Consider the following 19,152-nt stretch of genomic DNA (forward strand, 5'->3'; position numbering starts at 1 on the left):
CATTTAAATGTATTGGGAGAAACAATTAGAAAGTTATTTTGTGTTCTGTAAAATATAATTTAATTAAAACATAAACCTTTTTGTAAAACACATACGTACTTATTTCTTATAAGCAAAACAGCTGTATATTTTTTATTAGTTCCTCTAAAAAATGTAAGCATCTTTGGCAACCTGTTGTTTGAAATAATCCAGCAAGTATAGTCTTATTACCTATTTGGAGCACTTTTTTATGTCATGAAAATCAATTCAAATGTACACTCTAGGGACCTGTTTTGGTTAATGTTTTTGATTATATTAGTGCCCACATTTAAGAGCAAAGTGAAACAAAAACTCAGTGTAGTAAAATAATTCATCTCAAGCACCTGGACGTTTTGAGAATCATTTATGTTTTGTCAAATTGTATGGTCTTTGGACTTTAAATTTGCATCCTTTGCTCTTAGAAAATAAATTTTTGGGATTGCAACGACAGTAAAGATTATAACATAATGGTTATTCCTCATGTCACAGAGGAGAAAACTTGAGGTCCAAAGATGCTAAGAACTTGCTTTGGGTCACTCAGTATAGGACAGAGGCAACTGAAACACAGGTCTCCTGACTTTTGATTCCTTGCTCTTTTCTTTGCTTCATGCTGCCCTTGTATAACCTCCCTGAGATGGCAATAACAAGACAAATGTTCAAACAGTAAATGGAAGGGATCCATCAATAGCCTGCTTTCTTTGAAGTAGACTAACAGAGTTCTGTTTTTAGCAAATCATGATCATAATGAATTTTCAGGCTAAAATTATTGTATCCTACTCTTGCTTTAGATCATGAATTAGCCTACAGCAACATAAATATTAGTGTTAATCACATATATGGTTCCCTCATCTCCTCTTATGAGGGCTTCTCATTTATCCAAAGGTTTTATGAGTGACAATTTGGATAATGACTTTCTTTCAAAGGCATTGAAAAGGAATATTTCATATAATTTCCTGAACTCTGTGCTATTTCTATGCTAGAGGAGGTATAAAGGATTTTCAAAATAAATACATTATGCAGTAGGCAATGAAGGGGTAAAGCCACATTTTCTGTAATCACAGTTCGTTCTAAAGTCATATAGTCCCTATAAATGAGATAATAAAGTAACTCCACGTTGGTTCCTTCAGTTCCCTGGAGTTTAAAGTGTATTAATGGCTATTGGATTCAGAATAAATAAACTAGATGGAAAAATCATTATGTGAGTTCTATTTTCCAAATATCAATTTGGTTTCTAAGCACTCCAATAACTTACCCTTAATTTTCAGCTTGAAGCTTCTGAGGAAAAAAAAAAAAGTTGAAATTTGGGGCATCATTTATTTTTCCCCTCTTATAATGATGGGATATGAATTCATCAGCTGACTTTATTGAATTTGGCATTAGAAGCTGATTCATCTCTTAAAAAAACATATATTTTACATATTGAATTTCATTCCTTGGGGGATAGCAAACAATAAAAAATACATTGGAAAAATTAGTTGGACTGGCTGGATGAATAGACCCTCTCTTCTCTTTATTGAATTTAGCAGTATCATGTGAACCCCTGTTCTTTCTACTAGGATATAACATTGATAATTAGGGAGCATAACTATTAAATGGAATTATATCTTACCTGGGATAAACATTTATATTTGCAGTTTGCATACACTGGGACCTTTATATTTCATAGAGACACAAACAGGAAAGGTCAGAAATGGCAGATCACAGTAATAGACTATCTAGTGCAGTGTGTGTGATCTACATACATGCAAGGTCTGGATCTTAATCACTAAATATCCTTTTCATAGAAATGGAAGCAGTTTATTGGCAGGAGTAACAAAAATATAAACAATAATAACAGACCAATAATTCATACTAACAGTTCAAGGTCTTCTAAAGTGGTCAAAATATTCACAAAAGTATGTTTCTACAAGTCAACAAGCCAGTGAACTCCTTTTAGTTTATTTTCTTTCCCAAATCTTTTTTACTTGACAAATCATGAAATAATTAAGTCTTTTAATTCCCTTCTGCTCTTTTTGTTTCAGTTCAGTTTATTTCAATAGATACAAATATTATAGAAGAGAAGCTACGGAATATATGCGCATTTAAAAGGTTTTTATTTTCTAATTCACAAGCTCGGTGGCTATTTCCTTCCCTCCATTCTTCCTCCCTCCTTTTCTCTCTGCCTGCCTTCCTCCCATCTTCCTCCCTTCCTTTACTTCTATGAATTTCATAGTTGCCTGACTATTGAAAAGCGGGAATTGAACGAGTGACCTAACCTTACCTGCTAGAGACAATACCAGGTAATATTTTGATACTTCCCAAATTTTCTGTATATTTTACATTCTTATTGAGTATTGAAATATAAAGACATGTAATAGATAAGATCATAATATATACAAATGTGATGATTTATTTTCTTTTAGTAAATGTGGTTTTGAATTTTAAGTTTATAAATAATTTTTAGAAGTTAAATTACTTTGTCAGTTCCAAAAACTGGAATATTGACTTACTGGTGTTACAAGTGGTTTGTCAATTACTTTGCCTTGTTTTGAATCTAAAGCAAGGTTGGAAACACATGTTACTCACATAAATACATACATTAATGTTGCATGTTGTTGCATAACTGTTGACTTAACTCACCTGTAATATCGAAAACCTCGAACTACTAACTAAATTAAAAATAAATTTTACAGTGATTCAGGTAGAATAAATATTTCTCCCACTGCTACTATATTAACCGAGCCAAGTTTCTAAATGCTTTCTCTCTCCGTCTTTTATATGGTAAAGAGATCTGTTTTCTGAAACACAGATCTGATATAACCCTTCTCTAGATGCCTCAAGGTCTTTTCACATTAGAGCATACATATATTGTATTGTCAAAAAGGGTGGTTTTCACAACTTTTCTCTGATGGCTCTTTCTTGCCTCTTGGATACTTCTTAAAGAAAAAGGAAAATGACCTTTAGCTTTCAGTCTATGAGACTTCTCAAGATTTCTAAGCATGCCAGGTATTTTCACATCACCATATTTTTCCTCAAATTCAAACTATTTCATCACAGAAAAACCCTGATCCAGTGCTTTCCCCTAGTTTTCTACCCCCTTCCCACATACAGGAAGAATACACATTGACATAAACTTGTTTTCCCATTTAGTGGAATGGACTCAACCATTCATCAGAACCCAGCTCTACCTTTATCAGAGATGGCTGTCTTGTCCAGATGCCCAAGCAAGAACAGTAGCTTTCATTTTTGGGCATGTGGTATTATATGACATCAGTCACCACAGGTTTAGCCACTCCTAGTTTATAGGCTTTTGAAGGGCAAGAACTGTGCCTTACTTACTATGTATCGGGAATTGCAATAGAACTTAGTGCTTTTGTTGAATGAATGTGTAAAATATTATGATCAATGTTCATATTTAAGACACAGAACAAAAGGCAGGAGAATTGTTTTGGATGGATAAAATTATGAGAAATATCAAACTAGACTAAACTGAAAGAAAATGAAGGATCATTAATTGAATAATTTGGAAACACATTAGCTTATTCATTGAAATCTGTAAGAGAGCAATAAACAGTGACTTTCTTGTGTAAGGAGAAGGATCAGGGCAATGCTGAATGGGCTGGTTATTAAGAGGTTAATGAAAAATCATGACCTACAGTTAAGTGGCCATAGTGCAGCTACTGTCAGACTGTATCTAAACACCCCCAATTCTGCAGGCTTTGCTAAGAAGTTTTTAGCAAGTTGAATTTTTATCAACAAATAATGTTCGTTAGAGCCCAGAGACTTTATGGTAATTCCAGGTGTTTTTTTAAAATAAGTATTCACTTTAAGTTTAAAAAGTAAGGCATTGAATTAGAATATCTATCTCCCCAGAACTGATATTTTAAGTTTTCAGAATGAGTTTTTTTCTCAGGGAAAAAAAATGGTACATTTAAGTAGAAATGAATAAAATTGAAGAGAAGAAAAATAGCCACAAGGTTAAAAAGTTAGGAAAAATTTGAAGGGAAACCAACACAGCTGCCCAGAACCATGGAGAAAAGCCTTTTGGGGATCCATAATAAATGAACATAGGTGATTAAATTTAATTCAGTAGTTGATGGTTCCCAGGGGCCAAACCTGCCTTTCAGTATATAAAATATATAACTTATGTTGGCTTAAACATCCGCTGCCAGGCTGTAGGAAACACAGTTCTACCTCTAACCATCTTTCACATGAGAGGTAATTTATTAAAGACCTTGCCCTTCCCTTTGGTGTACAGTTCAGGTTACCTGCTTCTCTTCTATCATCATTGTATTATTTCTCCCAGAAATGGTGATTTTGTCAGGGAAATTTCCAAGGGCAGGAGATGAGGCAACTGCTTCATCATTTTTTCATTATTGTGGCTGCCTAGATGGACTGAGAAAAGGCTTTTGCATATAGGTTGAAACTACATAAAAACAAGAAATGTCATTCTTTCATTTAGCCAACACTGTTGGAGGACAGTATTGGCTAAAGGGCAGTAGGACTGAGTAAGGCAGCAGCTATACCCTAGTGAAGATTACAATTCCAGAGAGAAGAGTGACATTGAAAAAGGAAAGAAGGAAGGAACAGAGAAAGAGAGAGAGAAAGAGAGAAAGAAAGGAGCCCCCAAAAATGTAATGTAAAAGAGAATTTCTTTCTTCTGGTACCGAATTCTGAGTGACCACAGGAAGACCCAGAGTTTGGTATGTTTGTTTGGCTTCATTATGTCTGTTTTTGTTTTTATACAAATAAATGGCAAGAAATGGTTAGAGTTTACACTGTCCAGGGAGTTTGGAAGCCCAAATCAGAAAAACATAGCCAGTCACTGTCCTGGAGAGATAAGGATGCTCAACATGCCTCTGATTTTATGTTTTGAAGTGAGGGGCCATGCTTCACCATGACACAGTCTAGGGAGTCACACCTAATTTCTTGGGGCTTAAATCATTTTCATAGATGGCAGGGAACAATTGACTGATTAATAATTGCCCAGACACTTGCCCCTCAGCTCAATGTTGAATTATCTTTTTATTTTTAAGACTTAGGGCCAGAATTTCCAAACTGAGTTGTTAATATATAATTAATGTTTTACAGTTATGAAAAGCACAGCAGTTGATTGAAAATATCTCAATATGCAGTGAATTTATTTCATCTGAATGTATCAAAATATCTCTGCATATTTGAAATTGCAGAAATTACACTTCCCCTTGCCTTGTGGCCATTTGTTGTAGATAGAGCTTAAATTTTCCCTGGATTTATGTATTTTGGACATAAGTTCATATCAGAAAAATGAATTTTGGCTCTGAAAATCCACAATATCAGCCCTTATGTACAGTGCCTCTGTTTATATGTCAAATATGAAGCACTATTTTTAAGATGTATTTTAACAGTGTAAATATCCATAGATTTAGTATTCTAAAAAGTGATAATATCAAACCCTCAAAAATCATCTCAGGATGTTAATTTTAAGCGTTGTTATCAGTCTTATTTAATATCTCACCCAAGGGTCTCTACTGAGCAATATATCACATTTTTATATTTATTCATATAATTATCCTGTCAGTCTAATTTTTTAGCTCATATGCTATCTCATATTCCTATTGCTTCATTTAGTTCTGTTTCATAAATTCTCTTGTTCTACCTTTATAACAGAATAAAGGATAGAACACAAATGTCCTTCAATACTGATTCAGTATTTTATCTTAAAATCTTTTTGGCCAGCAGTTTCTCTCCTCGATACCTCTGTTAATTCCATCACCCATTTTTGGATTTACAGAAATTACTGATGCACTTGCTTTTGTCATATAATAAAATGAGACTCACCACTGTGATGAACGGAAAATTTTACTGCCGTGCAGCATGCTCAGTGGAAAAGAGTAAGGCTGTGGAGAATGAGGTTGAGAGAAAGAAAGACTTTGGACTGTCCCTGTTCCATATGAGGAAAGCAAAGTCTCCGATTATTACTGGTTGGCTGACATTATCTGGGCTTGACCATGAGTAAGCACTCAGCTGTCTGGAGATGGTCTGCTGCATATATGATGGGTATATGCTGCATACATGGATATGGATCCAGCTGCCTAAATTGAGATTATGATGTCCAGTCCGTTATGCACTGCTGACAGGCCAGATGGCCAGGTTAAGGCTGGCATGCTTCTTTCATATGAAGTATATAAAGTTGAATGTTTAATTGAACATATACTTTTCTTCGTTGCTCCTAACACTTTTGTTTCATGTGAACAAATAAAGAGATCTGTTACCACAATTATATGCATTTGAGAAAAATGATTGACTTTAATGCATATGTCTTAGATTAAATGTATAACAATCTACTGAGAGTGTTTGTAAGCTGCTCTAAAAATATCTTTTTACATCCATAATCTTGAGTGTGGAAAAAGAGATTTTTTTTTTTTTAATCGCCCCCTCCCCCCGCCCCCGATCCCTGCACCCTTTTGACATTAAGTCCAAAGAACCCTTTGCTGCTGGGCACCAGGATTTCTCAAGCTCAACACTATTGAAATGTTGGGCCAGTAATTTTCTTTTATTATGGTGGCTGCCCTCTGCATTATAGGATATTTCACACCATTGTTAGTCTCTACCCATTAGATGCTAATAGCTACACCTCATCCCTGGTTGCCACAATTAAAAAAAAAAAAAAGTCTCCAGACAATGCCAAATGCACCCTGGGGGAGCAAAATCACTTTCAGTTGAGAACTGCTGTGCTAGAATGGTGGAAATATCAATTCTCTATCACTGTTTGATTTCCCTTCTATTTCCTATAGAATTATAGAAAGGTTTAAAAAACTAATGAGATTAAATCATTTGGAAAGATACCCATAGTCTTGGGTGGCTATCATTCAGATATTTGCATGACCCCCTTAAAATTCAGTGACTCTACTTTTGGACCATGCTGGGGACAAAGCAGCCCTGAGTATTCCCTTTAGTCTTGCTCCACAGGTGTTGCCCTCTGAGTCCTATGCCCTCCTAGGTCTCTGTCACAAAACAATAGAGGGGTCTTTTAGTTAAGGAGACTGCCAACCCCCTCATCTGTGAAAATCTGTCTCTTTTCCTTCTTCTAGCTCTTCCAGATCTGACCTTCCTTCTCTCTTTCCTCTTTCTGAACAGTTTGCATACCTAATATTGACACTAGTCATACATTTAGAAATGAGGGGTAGGGGCAGTTGAAAGTAAGCATTTTCCTCTTGCAAAGTGCTAAAGTTCCAAAAGCGAAAGATTATAAAGAGGTATTCTCAATGCTTTAGAATGGGAAGGAGGGAAAAATACAGAGAGCAAAGTATATGTAACTTGTGAAGTTTGGAGCAGGAATAGAAATCTCTGGCTCAAGAGGTTGTATGTGATCCCCAGGAAACTGAGTTTCATATACTGGAATAGTGTCTTGATTTCTATCCTTGTACATGAGCCTCTTCTCTCTGTCCAGCTAGTGGGTTTTAAGAAAGACAAGCTTCTTATACCAGCTCATGAAGCAATGTGAAGATAGTGGATTCCTCAGTCTAGTCAGAAGTTTTTGTTTTGTTTTATTTTACCGTGAAACAGATATTGAAATTTTTGATGTTAATGAGACAAGAAAGGAACATGGTTGGATGTGGGCTTTGGAGCTAGCCCGCCAGGTTTCAATGTCCAGTTCTGCCTCCCACGCAGCTTCATTAATTTCTCTGTGACTCAGTTTCCTCTGTTTAGTCTAATAAAACTAACCCCTTTCTAAAGCAGTTTGGCAATTGAGTAAGTTACCCTGAGGAAAGTATAGAAGGGCTCCTGATCTGTAGTAAGTACTCCTCAAATATAAGTTATTAACTGTATTATTTCCTTGGTAAAAAGAACTATGCTGCATTAAAAAGAATCAGGCCATCAGCAAGATCTAGAAAAAAAGCAGTCCAGGAAAGATCGTCTAGAGTGACATGGAAGAATGTCCTCAATTACTTGGAATCTCTCCATGCCTCTCTCCAAACATCTCCCTGGCTCCTTTGTTTGGAGCCTGGGTTATATCTGTGTCTAACCCACTGTTCTGACTGTCCATGGCCTGAAGTAAAGTGCACCTAATATGCAACATCTAGCTTGCCTTTAGTATGGGCTGACCTCAGATAATCCTAATACCTATTTCTTCCTGACTTCAGCCCAACCAAATGTCAACACCATCTGTTCCTTGAGCCTTTAGGCTGGCAGCCAAGAAGTTTTGGACAGTAAATGCTTAAGACCTGGTTAGAGATACTTTGGAATAAAGAATCCTTTTGAACTTTATTCCACTCAGATTTTTCAAACCTTATTTCATCAATGAGTTCCTTGGTGAAACTTTTTTTTTTTCTTTTTGCATTTTTCATTGAGGGACTATCAGCACCTTGTGGAATTGTAGTTCTATGGAATATAGTTGGGGACATGCAATTCTAAATGTACCCATTCACATTGATTTATACATTCTCTGCTCTCTGGTCATTTTTGTGAATCTCTGGGTTAACTCTTTTATTAGCTTTTTGCCAAGCCGTGCTTATTATGGTTTTACCTCACCTCACATTCATTAAATTGTCTTCATTGGCTCTGTATATTAAAATAATGTTCAGTCTTATTCACTGCTTTTCCAGATAAGCATCCTAACTCAAAGCAGGTGCCACCTTACCTGCCACACACACACTATCTTTCTTATGCTAATTATGTGAAGCTCTCTCTCTCACTTGTATCTACTCCTGAGACAGAGGCCATTTGGAGACAATTAGTGCTTCATGATTTAATCACTTTGGCCTTAATAACAGTTGACCAGGAAAGGTTCATATTAAATTACAACTAAATACTAATGTGCTTTTCTAAAGCTAATGAGCCACTTGTATCTCAAGAGAAAAAAAATACTGCCGGTTTTGTGAAAGGATGTTCAGCTCTTTCAGCATTTGATACTTATTTATGGATCAGATAGAAATAGCTCAAATGTACTCATTCTGGAGATATTTCTGGATGCTAGTTTTTTAGTAGCTTTTTTCTAGCCTAAGTTCATTTGATTTGGATGGTGTCAGCCATTTGGATATATAACCTGAACTGCCAAATTAGAGCACCAGACCCTCCCAATCACACCAGGCAGGGTGTTTTGAGATGTCAGATATGATGAAACCAAACCAATGAAAGCCAACTCTGGGGTTTTGCTGGGAACGGTTTCAAAATAAACAGTCTGTTTTCTTAGAATTATTCAATTGGTAGATATAAGTACAGGTTTACAACTCAAATCCATTTCTTGGGAGAGTTTGCATCAATGTGAAGCCAACCTTGGATGGAAAGCATAGCTAAAATATATAGAGAGTGGGCTTAAAGAACCTCTGTATGAAGCCCTGCCTCACAAGAACTGTTGCCAGGACTGATGCAGTAAGTTTCCATTTGGCTTCGTCTTGTTTAAGCCACTTTTTTTTTTTGTCACTTGTAAATGAAAGTCCCTAGCTACATAAGTTTGGATGTATACAATTTATGATAAAGCCACCTCTTAAAATGCAAAGCAACAGAACAATGAGACAAAACTTAGAAGAATAAACCTAGAAACATTTACATGTAAAAGCACCATCTGAAAGTTCTTTTTTTTTGGTCACTTACATCTTGGCCTGTATCATCCATCATTATATACATGTCATTAAATGATATTTAAGCTTTGATATGCAAAGGTTCTTAGGTATCTTTGAGCCTCATTCTTAGCATGAAAATTGTTGTGGCTTATTTGGCACTGTAGGAGGAAAATGAACTTTATTCAGTGAATAATGATTGAATGATGGGAGTTTTCAGTTAAAATTATTTTAAATGAGTTTTAGAGAAGAAAGACTCATATAATGGACAGTTGTTTTCCAAAATAAAAGCATTAAAATTGGATATTTCTGAGCATTTTGTTCAAATTTAGGTTGATATATTTACTTTCTATTTGTTTTTCTTTGCACTATTTTGCCATCACCAACATATTTTGTTAAGTCATTATTGCATTTTTCTTTCTTTTTTTGTCTTTTTTTTTTTAGGGCTGCACCCATGGCATATGGAGTTTTCCAGCCTAGGGATCAAATCAGAGCTGTAGCTGCCAGTCTATACCACAGCCACAGCAATGCCAGTTCTGAGCTGTGCCTGAGACCCACACCACAGCTCACAGTAACGCCGGGTCCTTAAACCACTGAGCAAGGCCAGGGATCAAACCCACATCCTCATGGATTCTAGTTGGGTTCATTAACCACTGAGCCATTACGGAAACTCCCGTTATTACATTTTTCTAATAAAACAATTATTGTCAGTCTTTTTATAAAACTCCTCTTGCTTCCAACCATGTGACTCCATAGCCATTAAATAAATTCTGTTCCTGAAAAAGTTAATTTACTGAATTTTACATTTCTCTCTTCTGAAGGAAAATACCTATTTCACGCACATGTGCAATACTATCTGCCTCATTGTTTTAGAACCAAGCTCTCCAATCCTATACACATGGGCCACCAATACCAAAAATATATTTTAAGTTTTTTCTTCTTCAGAATTTCTCTTTATAAAGAATATGTGGCTCAAATAGAAGACCTACTTAGAGTAAGCCATAAAATGCTAGAGAAATGCTTTAGTGAGAGAAAGGAAGCAGTGCATAACAGTGGGAGATTATTAAATAGGAGATGTATTACTTTAACTATACTAAGAAGTTAAGAGTACAAATAAAAATATATCATAGATGGGACTCTAGAAAATGAGCCTGACTACAAAAAGATAGCCAAGAAAGCGTTCCCATCATGGCTCAGCAGTAAAGAACCCAACTAGTATCCATGAGGATGTGGGTTCCATACGCTGGCTTTGCTCAGTGGGTTAAGGATCTGGCATTGCCTTGCACTGTGATGTAGGCCAGCAGCTACAGCTCTGATTTGACCTCCAGCCTTGGAACTTCCATATGCAGTCCTAAAAAGACAAAAAAAAAAAAAAAAAAAAAGCAAAGAAATATCCACTCAAATATACACATCAGAAGTGAGCAAAATTCGCATTTCATTTTGTTTCTTATTTTATATTTATTTATTTATTTATTTTGGTCTCTTTGTCTTTTCAACTCCATCTTTTTTCCTGCTCATTTTTGCACTCATCAGAAAAAATGAACTGAAATATAGATGATAATTCAGTTCCTCCCTGTAATTATATACAAGAAGTAAAATTTTCTTGAAAAGTAATGAGAGAAAAGCACCTAACCATAGAGGTCATCAAGAATGAGTGCCATTGTCATTGTCTTCACTGTCATCACTGTCATCATCAATTATCAGCAGTCATCTTTCTCAATGACACATGACAAATATCTGATGCTCCAAAGTTGCTGTATGGCAGTAAGATACTGCAAGATAAATGGAGTGTAGCAGCATTTTTTTCATGAATAATTTTAGTCAGAGATAATAAGACAATGGACATCATGGGCTTAGACTTCAACAGGAATTAAGAAGGTATCACTTATCGGAGTTTCTCATCAATGTTCTTTTATCAGATTCATACTCATAAAGGTAATGATTTTCCAAAAGTTATATGCATAGAGTTTCTCCTTTCTAATAATCAACTGCATATAAAGAACATTAAAATAATATTTTTTTAGTCTGACAAACAGCAAACAAACTGATAGCAATGTTGCAAAGGTTTGATGGAACGTATACTCTTCTATGCTATAGGTAGGGGTATAAAAGTCTACTTCCTACTCTTTTTATGGAGAGCAATGTGGAAATTTTTATTAATTTAAAAATGGGTATACTTGCTGATACAGCTATTTCACTTCTAGACAAAGACAAGCATATGATGTATATATGTAAGACATTTACTGCACAATTGTTTATTTTTTTATTTTTTATTTTTGCACAATTGTTTATAATTGCAAAAAAGAGGAAACCAAAATTCCATGTTACTGAATCCAAAGAATGTCATCATGTGCTGGTAAAATGCTTAGAAGGCTGGCACTATTGTCACTCACATCCATGAAAGTCTTAAAATAACCCTGTGCTATTCTACTTCCCCTTTGTCTAATGCATTTGTCTCCATCTCAGGATTATCTTTATCCATTTAAGAGATGCTGGAGTAAGATTATCTTCTCTTCTACTCTCTAGATACATGGCCTTGGGGGAAAAAAAACAACAAACAAAACAACTCTTGCCCCTCTATAGCCTCAGTTTTTTTTAATAGCTAAAATGTATACAGTGTCTGTCTCAATAAATATAAGCTACATATTATTTTTAATGTCAAAATTATTGAAATTTTCTAAGATTAGGTCCTTTTTTTTAATCTTTGTTCTCTTTACTTCATGTAAAATTCTGTAATGTCCATGGGTACAGTTTTTGTAATGGAACTATTTAAAATGAAGAGGTCATAGGCTGTGATAGTGCAGCTCCCTAGACTTAGTATCTCATTTCTAGGTCTGAAGGGGAAAATAGGAAGGAGCATGTACCAGAGCCAGAAGGAGGCAAAGGAAGTGGGCAGCCTAGTAGCAGCTGTCAATTTTAGTTAAGTTTGCAGTAATCCATAGGCAGGAAACAGAAAATGAATACTTTGACTTCACTTTCCTCCCTCCCTCCCATCTGTTACTGGCATGCTCCTTTGGTTTAACCAAGTCAAGACCAGAGGCCAGGAAAATCCCTTCTCTTAATCTATACAGATCAACCTCTAGGAGCACACGGCCAGGGGAGAAAGGGTGACGTTAGATCTGGAAGAAGAATGGAAGACTTTAGCTCTATCCTTTATATCCCTTCCTGAAATATCCTCTTTAAATGAGTAAACAAAGTAGCACATTCCTCATGGGGACAGGTTAAAATCTCCTCTGCTACATCCTTTCATCCTTTACTCTTCCTTTAATCTGCTTTCTCCTTGATCCTAGATTACTGCAAAACTTCCTCAGTTGATCTTTCTTCTTTTTTCTGTGTATACTCAGGATTTATTCCTTCCTCCTTTGCTCTCTTCCTTCTGTTCTCCTCTTCTCTTCCTCAGAGGGAAACTTTTAAAATGTGAATCAAATTCTGACACTTCTTTGACTGATAACTTCCCATTTGTTTTAGTTTTCTATTTCTGCGTAAGTAATTACCAGAAATGTAGTGACAGAACACCCATTTACTATCTCACAGTTCTATGGTTTGAATAGACTCAACTGGCTTCTTTGTCTAGTGTCTCTCAATACCAGAGTCAAGGTGACATCTTATCTGGAGATGCTGAGAAACAATTCACTTTCAAGGTCATTCCTATTATTGGCAGAATTCAGTTTCTCAAATTCTCCCACCTCACTTTACATCATATTCTATATTTTCCGTGTGTGTTGGCCACACATGTCAGCTCTCTCAGGGTCTCCACTGGACCTTAGGCTCCCAAATATCAATAGGAAAGCCTTTTCTAACAACTCCTTGTTTTTAAATCCATCAGCCAACAACTACCCATCCCCCTACACAATACACAGTCAGGCTTTAGGATGAATATTTATATTTGAAGACAGAAAATGATTTAGAAGAATATATTCTAAAATATCAGAGATTTTGTCCATCACGGATTTGTTGAAAATTTTCAGTTGTTGGTACATGGTTTCTATATGTCTGTTTTGTAAGCCTAAATTACTTTTATAATCAATGAAATGCTCATTTTATTTTAAAGTACTTAACAAAGTCTCAGCATATACCAAATATCTCAAAGATACTGTTAACATTTGTGAATCAACAATAATTAGATACATGATATGACTTTAATATTATTTATTTTATGTAGGTAGCTACCAGCAAGTTCAGTGCTATGCATGTAATAAAAATTAATAGGTTAATGTGATAAACCATTGCAATGCCAGTCATCCTAATGTTAGAGGTTTTTTTTTTTTTTTTTGTCCTACAATCTTTTTTTTTTTTTTTTTTTTTTTTTTGTCTTTTTGCCTTTTCTAGGGTTGCTTCCACAGCATGTGGAGGTTCCCAGGCTAGGGGTCGAATTGGAACTGCAGCCACTGGCCTACACCAGGGCCACAGCAACGCGGGATCCCAGCCGCGTCTGCGACCTACAGCACAGCTCAGGGCAACGCTGGATCCTTAACCCACTGAGCAAGGCCAGGGATCGAACCCACAACCTCATGGTTCCTAGTCGGATTCATTAACCACTGCGCCACGGTGGGAACTCCTGTCCTACAATCTTAACTGTGAGAACTTCCCTTTGGTTTTAAACTTATGTTTTTGTTTTTTATTAACATACATGGTGACCATCAATAAGCTCAATTCATTGTATCTTAGATCATTTTTATGTACTTGGAATTTCAGTGGGCATTATGCTATGGTTTTATGTAACCATGTGGGGCTTATTATAGATAATATAAGTATTAGTTAACATAGAAAGTTTGAAAAGTTAATTAAAACATGTGGAGATACAATCATATCACATTAGATTTAACAAAGTTTTCTGGCCATTAAAAAAAGTCCCTCTATATTACCAAATATAATAAAGATAGATAACTTTTTTTTGTTGAATTGTGTAATAGACAAAAAGTTCTTATGGATCTTCCTTAACGGGTAACAGAGAGGAATGAGGGTAAAGGAGAAAGCTGTAATTTTAGTTTCTCATTTCTTTGTCAGTCTTATTACATATCCATAATAGAAAACTGCAGCACCAGCAAAATATATTTCAGTTGCTGGATCTAATAAGAGCTAATGGTGAAAAAAGTAGAAATCTTAAATACACAGTGAAATTTGATGTATTCCTGACATATTTGACATATGCTTATTTATAGAATCAGAATGAAGCTTGAAAAATATTTGAATGCTAAAGGACAATGCATTTGTACTACTTTATCTCATGCCCTTATATAACCCATTCTCCCCAACCCTCCCTCCCCAACTATCTCTCTCTTTCTCTCTCTCTCTCATACACACACACACATATACACTACAGGATAATTTTCAATAATGTCCTTACTCAGTTTTCTATTAGGAAAACATTTTTCAAGTGTTTCCAATGTGTGAAGTATTGGGCTAGTTCCTAGATATGCCTTGGTGATTGATCCCAATGTACATAAAGTTTATAAACTTGTGCTCAGCATTTGCATATATGTAGTCTTATTTACTCTTCATAGCAGTCCTCTAAGGTAGGTTTTCTTCCTATGCCATGGATGAGTAACTAGTTCAACATCATTTCAACAATTAAGTGACTGTGGTCTCCCAACTCAAATATTTCTACAGATATAACAAGTTCTGAAGTCCACATTTTTCTCTTTTGATTTATTTACCATCTCACATATATAATTAAAGAGAAAGTCATTTTTTAAAACATAAAGGTTGTTCTGCTGGTTCAATTTTTAGCACTTTATATAGAAAGTATTTGGATCTATTTATCAAAACATGGCATTTGCTTTTTTCATTCATTTGTTCGTTTACTAATTTATTCTATTTTTATTAAACACTTACCAGGGACAGATTTTATAGAGAATAAAAGGAATTATAAGTTCCTAAGTTTCAGATGTTTACCATAAATAAAGTGGAGAAGTAAATAAAATATTCATAACACAGTTGTCAGTCACTGCCACCTACCCTTAAAATCTGAATTAAGATAGATTTATCTCTATTTAAAGCTTATAATGGAAACTTGCTATATTTTATTTTATTTGTTTTTTTGGCCATGAAGTGTAGATAACTTTATTTTCTTAAGCAAATAATCTCATTTTCATCTAAGACTTCATCTTTTGTCTGTTGTTTCAGTGTGAGATAACTCAATCTCTGGTTCCAACTATGAGTATACAGCGCAGATCTGGCCAATCAGAATGTTTTATTTCTGAATATATTGTCTAGCTCAGGTATAATAAAAAATGTAATTCAACTATAACCTAGGTAATTCAGTGGAACTTCTCTACAGCTATTGTGAGAGAATGGATAAGATTTACTGATGGAATCAGAAAAGAAAGAGAAGTAAAAGCAATTAAATTGGAGGAGAAGTAAAACTACCACTGTTTACAGATGTCATGATTCCATACATAGAAAATCCTGAAGATACTACCAGAAAACTGTTAGAGCTCATCAATGAATTTGGTAAATTTGCAGGATACAAAATTAATTCACTGAAATCTATTGCATTTCTATATACTAACAATGAAAGATCAGAAAGAGAAATTAGGGAAATAATTCTATGTATCATCATATCAAAAAGGATACACTACAAAACTACTAGGAAAAAAAACCTACCAATGGAGACAAAAGACCTGTACTCTGAAAACTCTAAGACACTTGTGAAAGAAATCAAAGGTGACATAAACAGATGGAAAGATATACCATGCTCTTGGAAAACCATAATTTGAAAAGATACATGTGCCCCTATTTTCATTAGGGCACTATTTACAACAGCCATGACTGGAAGCAACTTAAATGTCCATCAACAGAGGAATGGATAAAAAAAAAAGATGTGGTACATATACACAATGGAATATCATTCAGTCATAAAAAGATTGAAATAATGGCATTTGCAGCAACATGGATGGACCTAGGGATTTTCATAATGAATAAAGCAAGTCAGACAAAGACAAATGTCATAAGATATCACTTATGTGTGGAATCTAATTAAAGTGATACCAAAAAAAAACTTATTTAAAAAAATAGAAACAAACACAGATTTCAAAACCAATTTTACATTTACCATAGATGAAACCACTGGGGGGAAGGGAAGAATTGAGAGGGTGGGACTAATGCATCCATACTACTGAACCTACCTATACAGTAGGTTCTCATTAATTGTCTGTTTTGTATAAATAGGACCTGCTATGGGAACCTGCTGTATAGCATGGGAAATCTACTCAATAGTTTGTAATAACCTATGGGAAAAAAGAATGAATATATATTTATATGTATGACTAATTCATTTTGCTGTACACTTGAAACTAATACAGCATTGTAAATCAATTATACTCCAATAAAAGTAAATTAAAAAGACAAATAAACATGAGAAATGGAACAAAGGAGATTCCTCAGCCGTTTGTCACCTAGAGAACGGAGCGTGTTGTGAAGAAATGGAAAGGGAAATGGGGTGCTGGTGTCACTGTTTGCACCCTGATTTTAGCCGTGCTGAGATCAGGATCGCACATGATTTTTTAATCATTGTAATCCAGACTAGCTTTTCATTTTTTCTCCTATAATTTCCTTTATATTAACCCTTCACCCCGTGAAACCACTCGCATAAGCTTTCTGTAGTGGATGTTCAATGGGGTATGGGGAACTAATTGAGAAGGAGTATATCATGGCACCATATGGCATTTAGTTTAAAACTGTGCAGACTTCACTTTTAAAAAAAAATTTCCTGGGGTCAGTATGGCCTATTATAATGTCACATGTCTTCTCTTTCCTCTTCTTCACCAACATTCATCTTTGCTTTTTCCTACTCAAATTTTAATCTAGGCAGGGTTGCCAGATAAATATAGGTTGCCAAGTCAAATTTGAATTTAAAAAAAAAAATAGTTTTTTGTTAAAGTGTGTCAGAGTTATTGCATAGGACATAATTATGTTAATAATATTTATTTGTTTGAAATTCAGTTTTTTTAAAAGTCTTTATTTCCATAATAGAGCAACTCTAATTCTAGTTCCATTTGTTGTTTCCATCTAGCCCTTCCTCTAAGGACCTCCCTTTTCAAAGTATTTTTCTAAATTGTTGTTTTCCTATTTTATAGATTAAAATAAATTTTAAAATCTGAAAGGAGTTCAGGGTGGAGATCAGGAATGAGGCACTCTATTCTGGGGAAGACTTGCAGAACAGGTCTTCAGATAGTTAGATATTTTCAGAAGAAGATTTTATGAGCCCAATTCTTATATTTCCTCATTATCTAGAAAAGCGCTAAAATCCTTCATGGTGATACCTCTCTTCGTGACTAGCAGCAAGCCTCTGCCAAAATGTGTGCTTGACCTCACATACCCCTTTCAGTAAAATCATATACATATAATACTGACTTTCCCTTCTATCATTTCAGAGCGGTTTCTCAGAACTGTCTGAAATGCTGTCTCCTGGGCTATAGTCCTCATTTTACCCCAAATAAAACTAAATTCACCACTCACATGTTATGCTTTTTTTTTTTTTTCAGTCAACATATACATTTTAAATTAATTTCATATTTCCTTTTGTTTTCACCGTAGAAAAAACTTCTTGTAAAGTGGGGAAGCAGGTGAAGTCTACATCTAATTTCTCTTTTTTCATTTTTCCTCCTCACTGGGATGCCTTACCCCCTTCTGTACTCCCCTGCGTTCCCAAGTTACCTCCCCCCAGTATACGACATACACATAAGCTCTCCATTCAGCTGCTGTGTCCATTGTTTTTCCAGCTTCTCTCTTTGGCTGTGTCAAAAGCTGTACAGTAGAAAATTGAAAGAACACTGTAAACCGGCTATAATGGAAAAAATAAAAATGATTATATATTTAAAAAAAAGCTGTTATCAGAGACAAGATGTTTTGTAACTCTCTTCAATCAAAATCAATCAAAATGGAATCCTATCATTTCCATTCTTATGCCTAAAATTTCTCCAAAAAGATATTTATTTTATAAAATTAGTGCCTTTTCCTCAAACCTGAGGATTGCACCTGCTATTTTTAATTGGTCCAGAAGTCTGAGCATTTTCTTTTTTGTTGTTTGTTAGTTTGTCTTTTTAGGGCTGCACCCACAGCATATGGAGTTTCCCAGGCTAGGTGTCGAATTTGGAGCTGTAGCCACTGGCCTAAACTACAGCCACAGCAACGTCAGATCTGAGCCCTGTCTGCAACCTACACCATAGCTCACGGTGGTTTCGGATCCTTAACCCACTGAGCAAGGCCAGGGATTGAACCTGTGTCCTCATGGATACTAGTCAGATTTGTTTCCGCTGAGCCATGATGGGAACGCCTGAACATTTTCTTTAGGCTAGTTTGGATTGATAGTAGAGTAATCAACAGTTTTGATCGCCTTTGCCTTTTCTGGAGGTGGAATTCACTGGCATCCTCTTTCTGCAATCTCACACCTAAAAAATGTACATACCTGTGCACCTTTCATGTTCTCTCGTAAATCTAATCCTCTGCAGCCAGCTGAAAAAACAGACAAATACTTGATCAAAAACAAACACACAGAAACTTTCTGATCCATCATTTCTCAGGTATTTCAAAATTTTTTCTTTTTTCTTTTTTTTTTTTTGGTTTTGTTTCTTATTCTGTGACTGTCTTCATGTTAAGTTTTTAGCCGAGA

At 35.3% G+C, this 19,152-nt stretch overlaps 1 protein-coding gene across 1 annotated transcript in view; it reads right to left on the reverse strand.

Annotated features, from left to right (window-relative positions):
• LOC100152218 (60S ribosomal protein L23a-like) overlaps positions 1 to 19,152 on the reverse strand; it is a 33,072-nt gene that overhangs the window by 561 nt on the left and 13,359 nt on the right. Inside the window, 1 exon segment of the mRNA XM_003356767.3 lies at positions 18,949 to 18,995. Within this exon segment, the coding sequence (XP_003356815.2) occupies positions 18,949 to 18,995 (47 nt within the window).

The sequence above is a fragment of the Sus scrofa genome, chromosome 7 (genome assembly GCF_000003025.6).
Source record: "Sus scrofa isolate TJ Tabasco breed Duroc chromosome 7, Sscrofa11.1, whole genome shotgun sequence".
Taxonomy (NCBI): Eukaryota; Metazoa; Chordata; class Mammalia; order Artiodactyla; family Suidae; genus Sus; species Sus scrofa.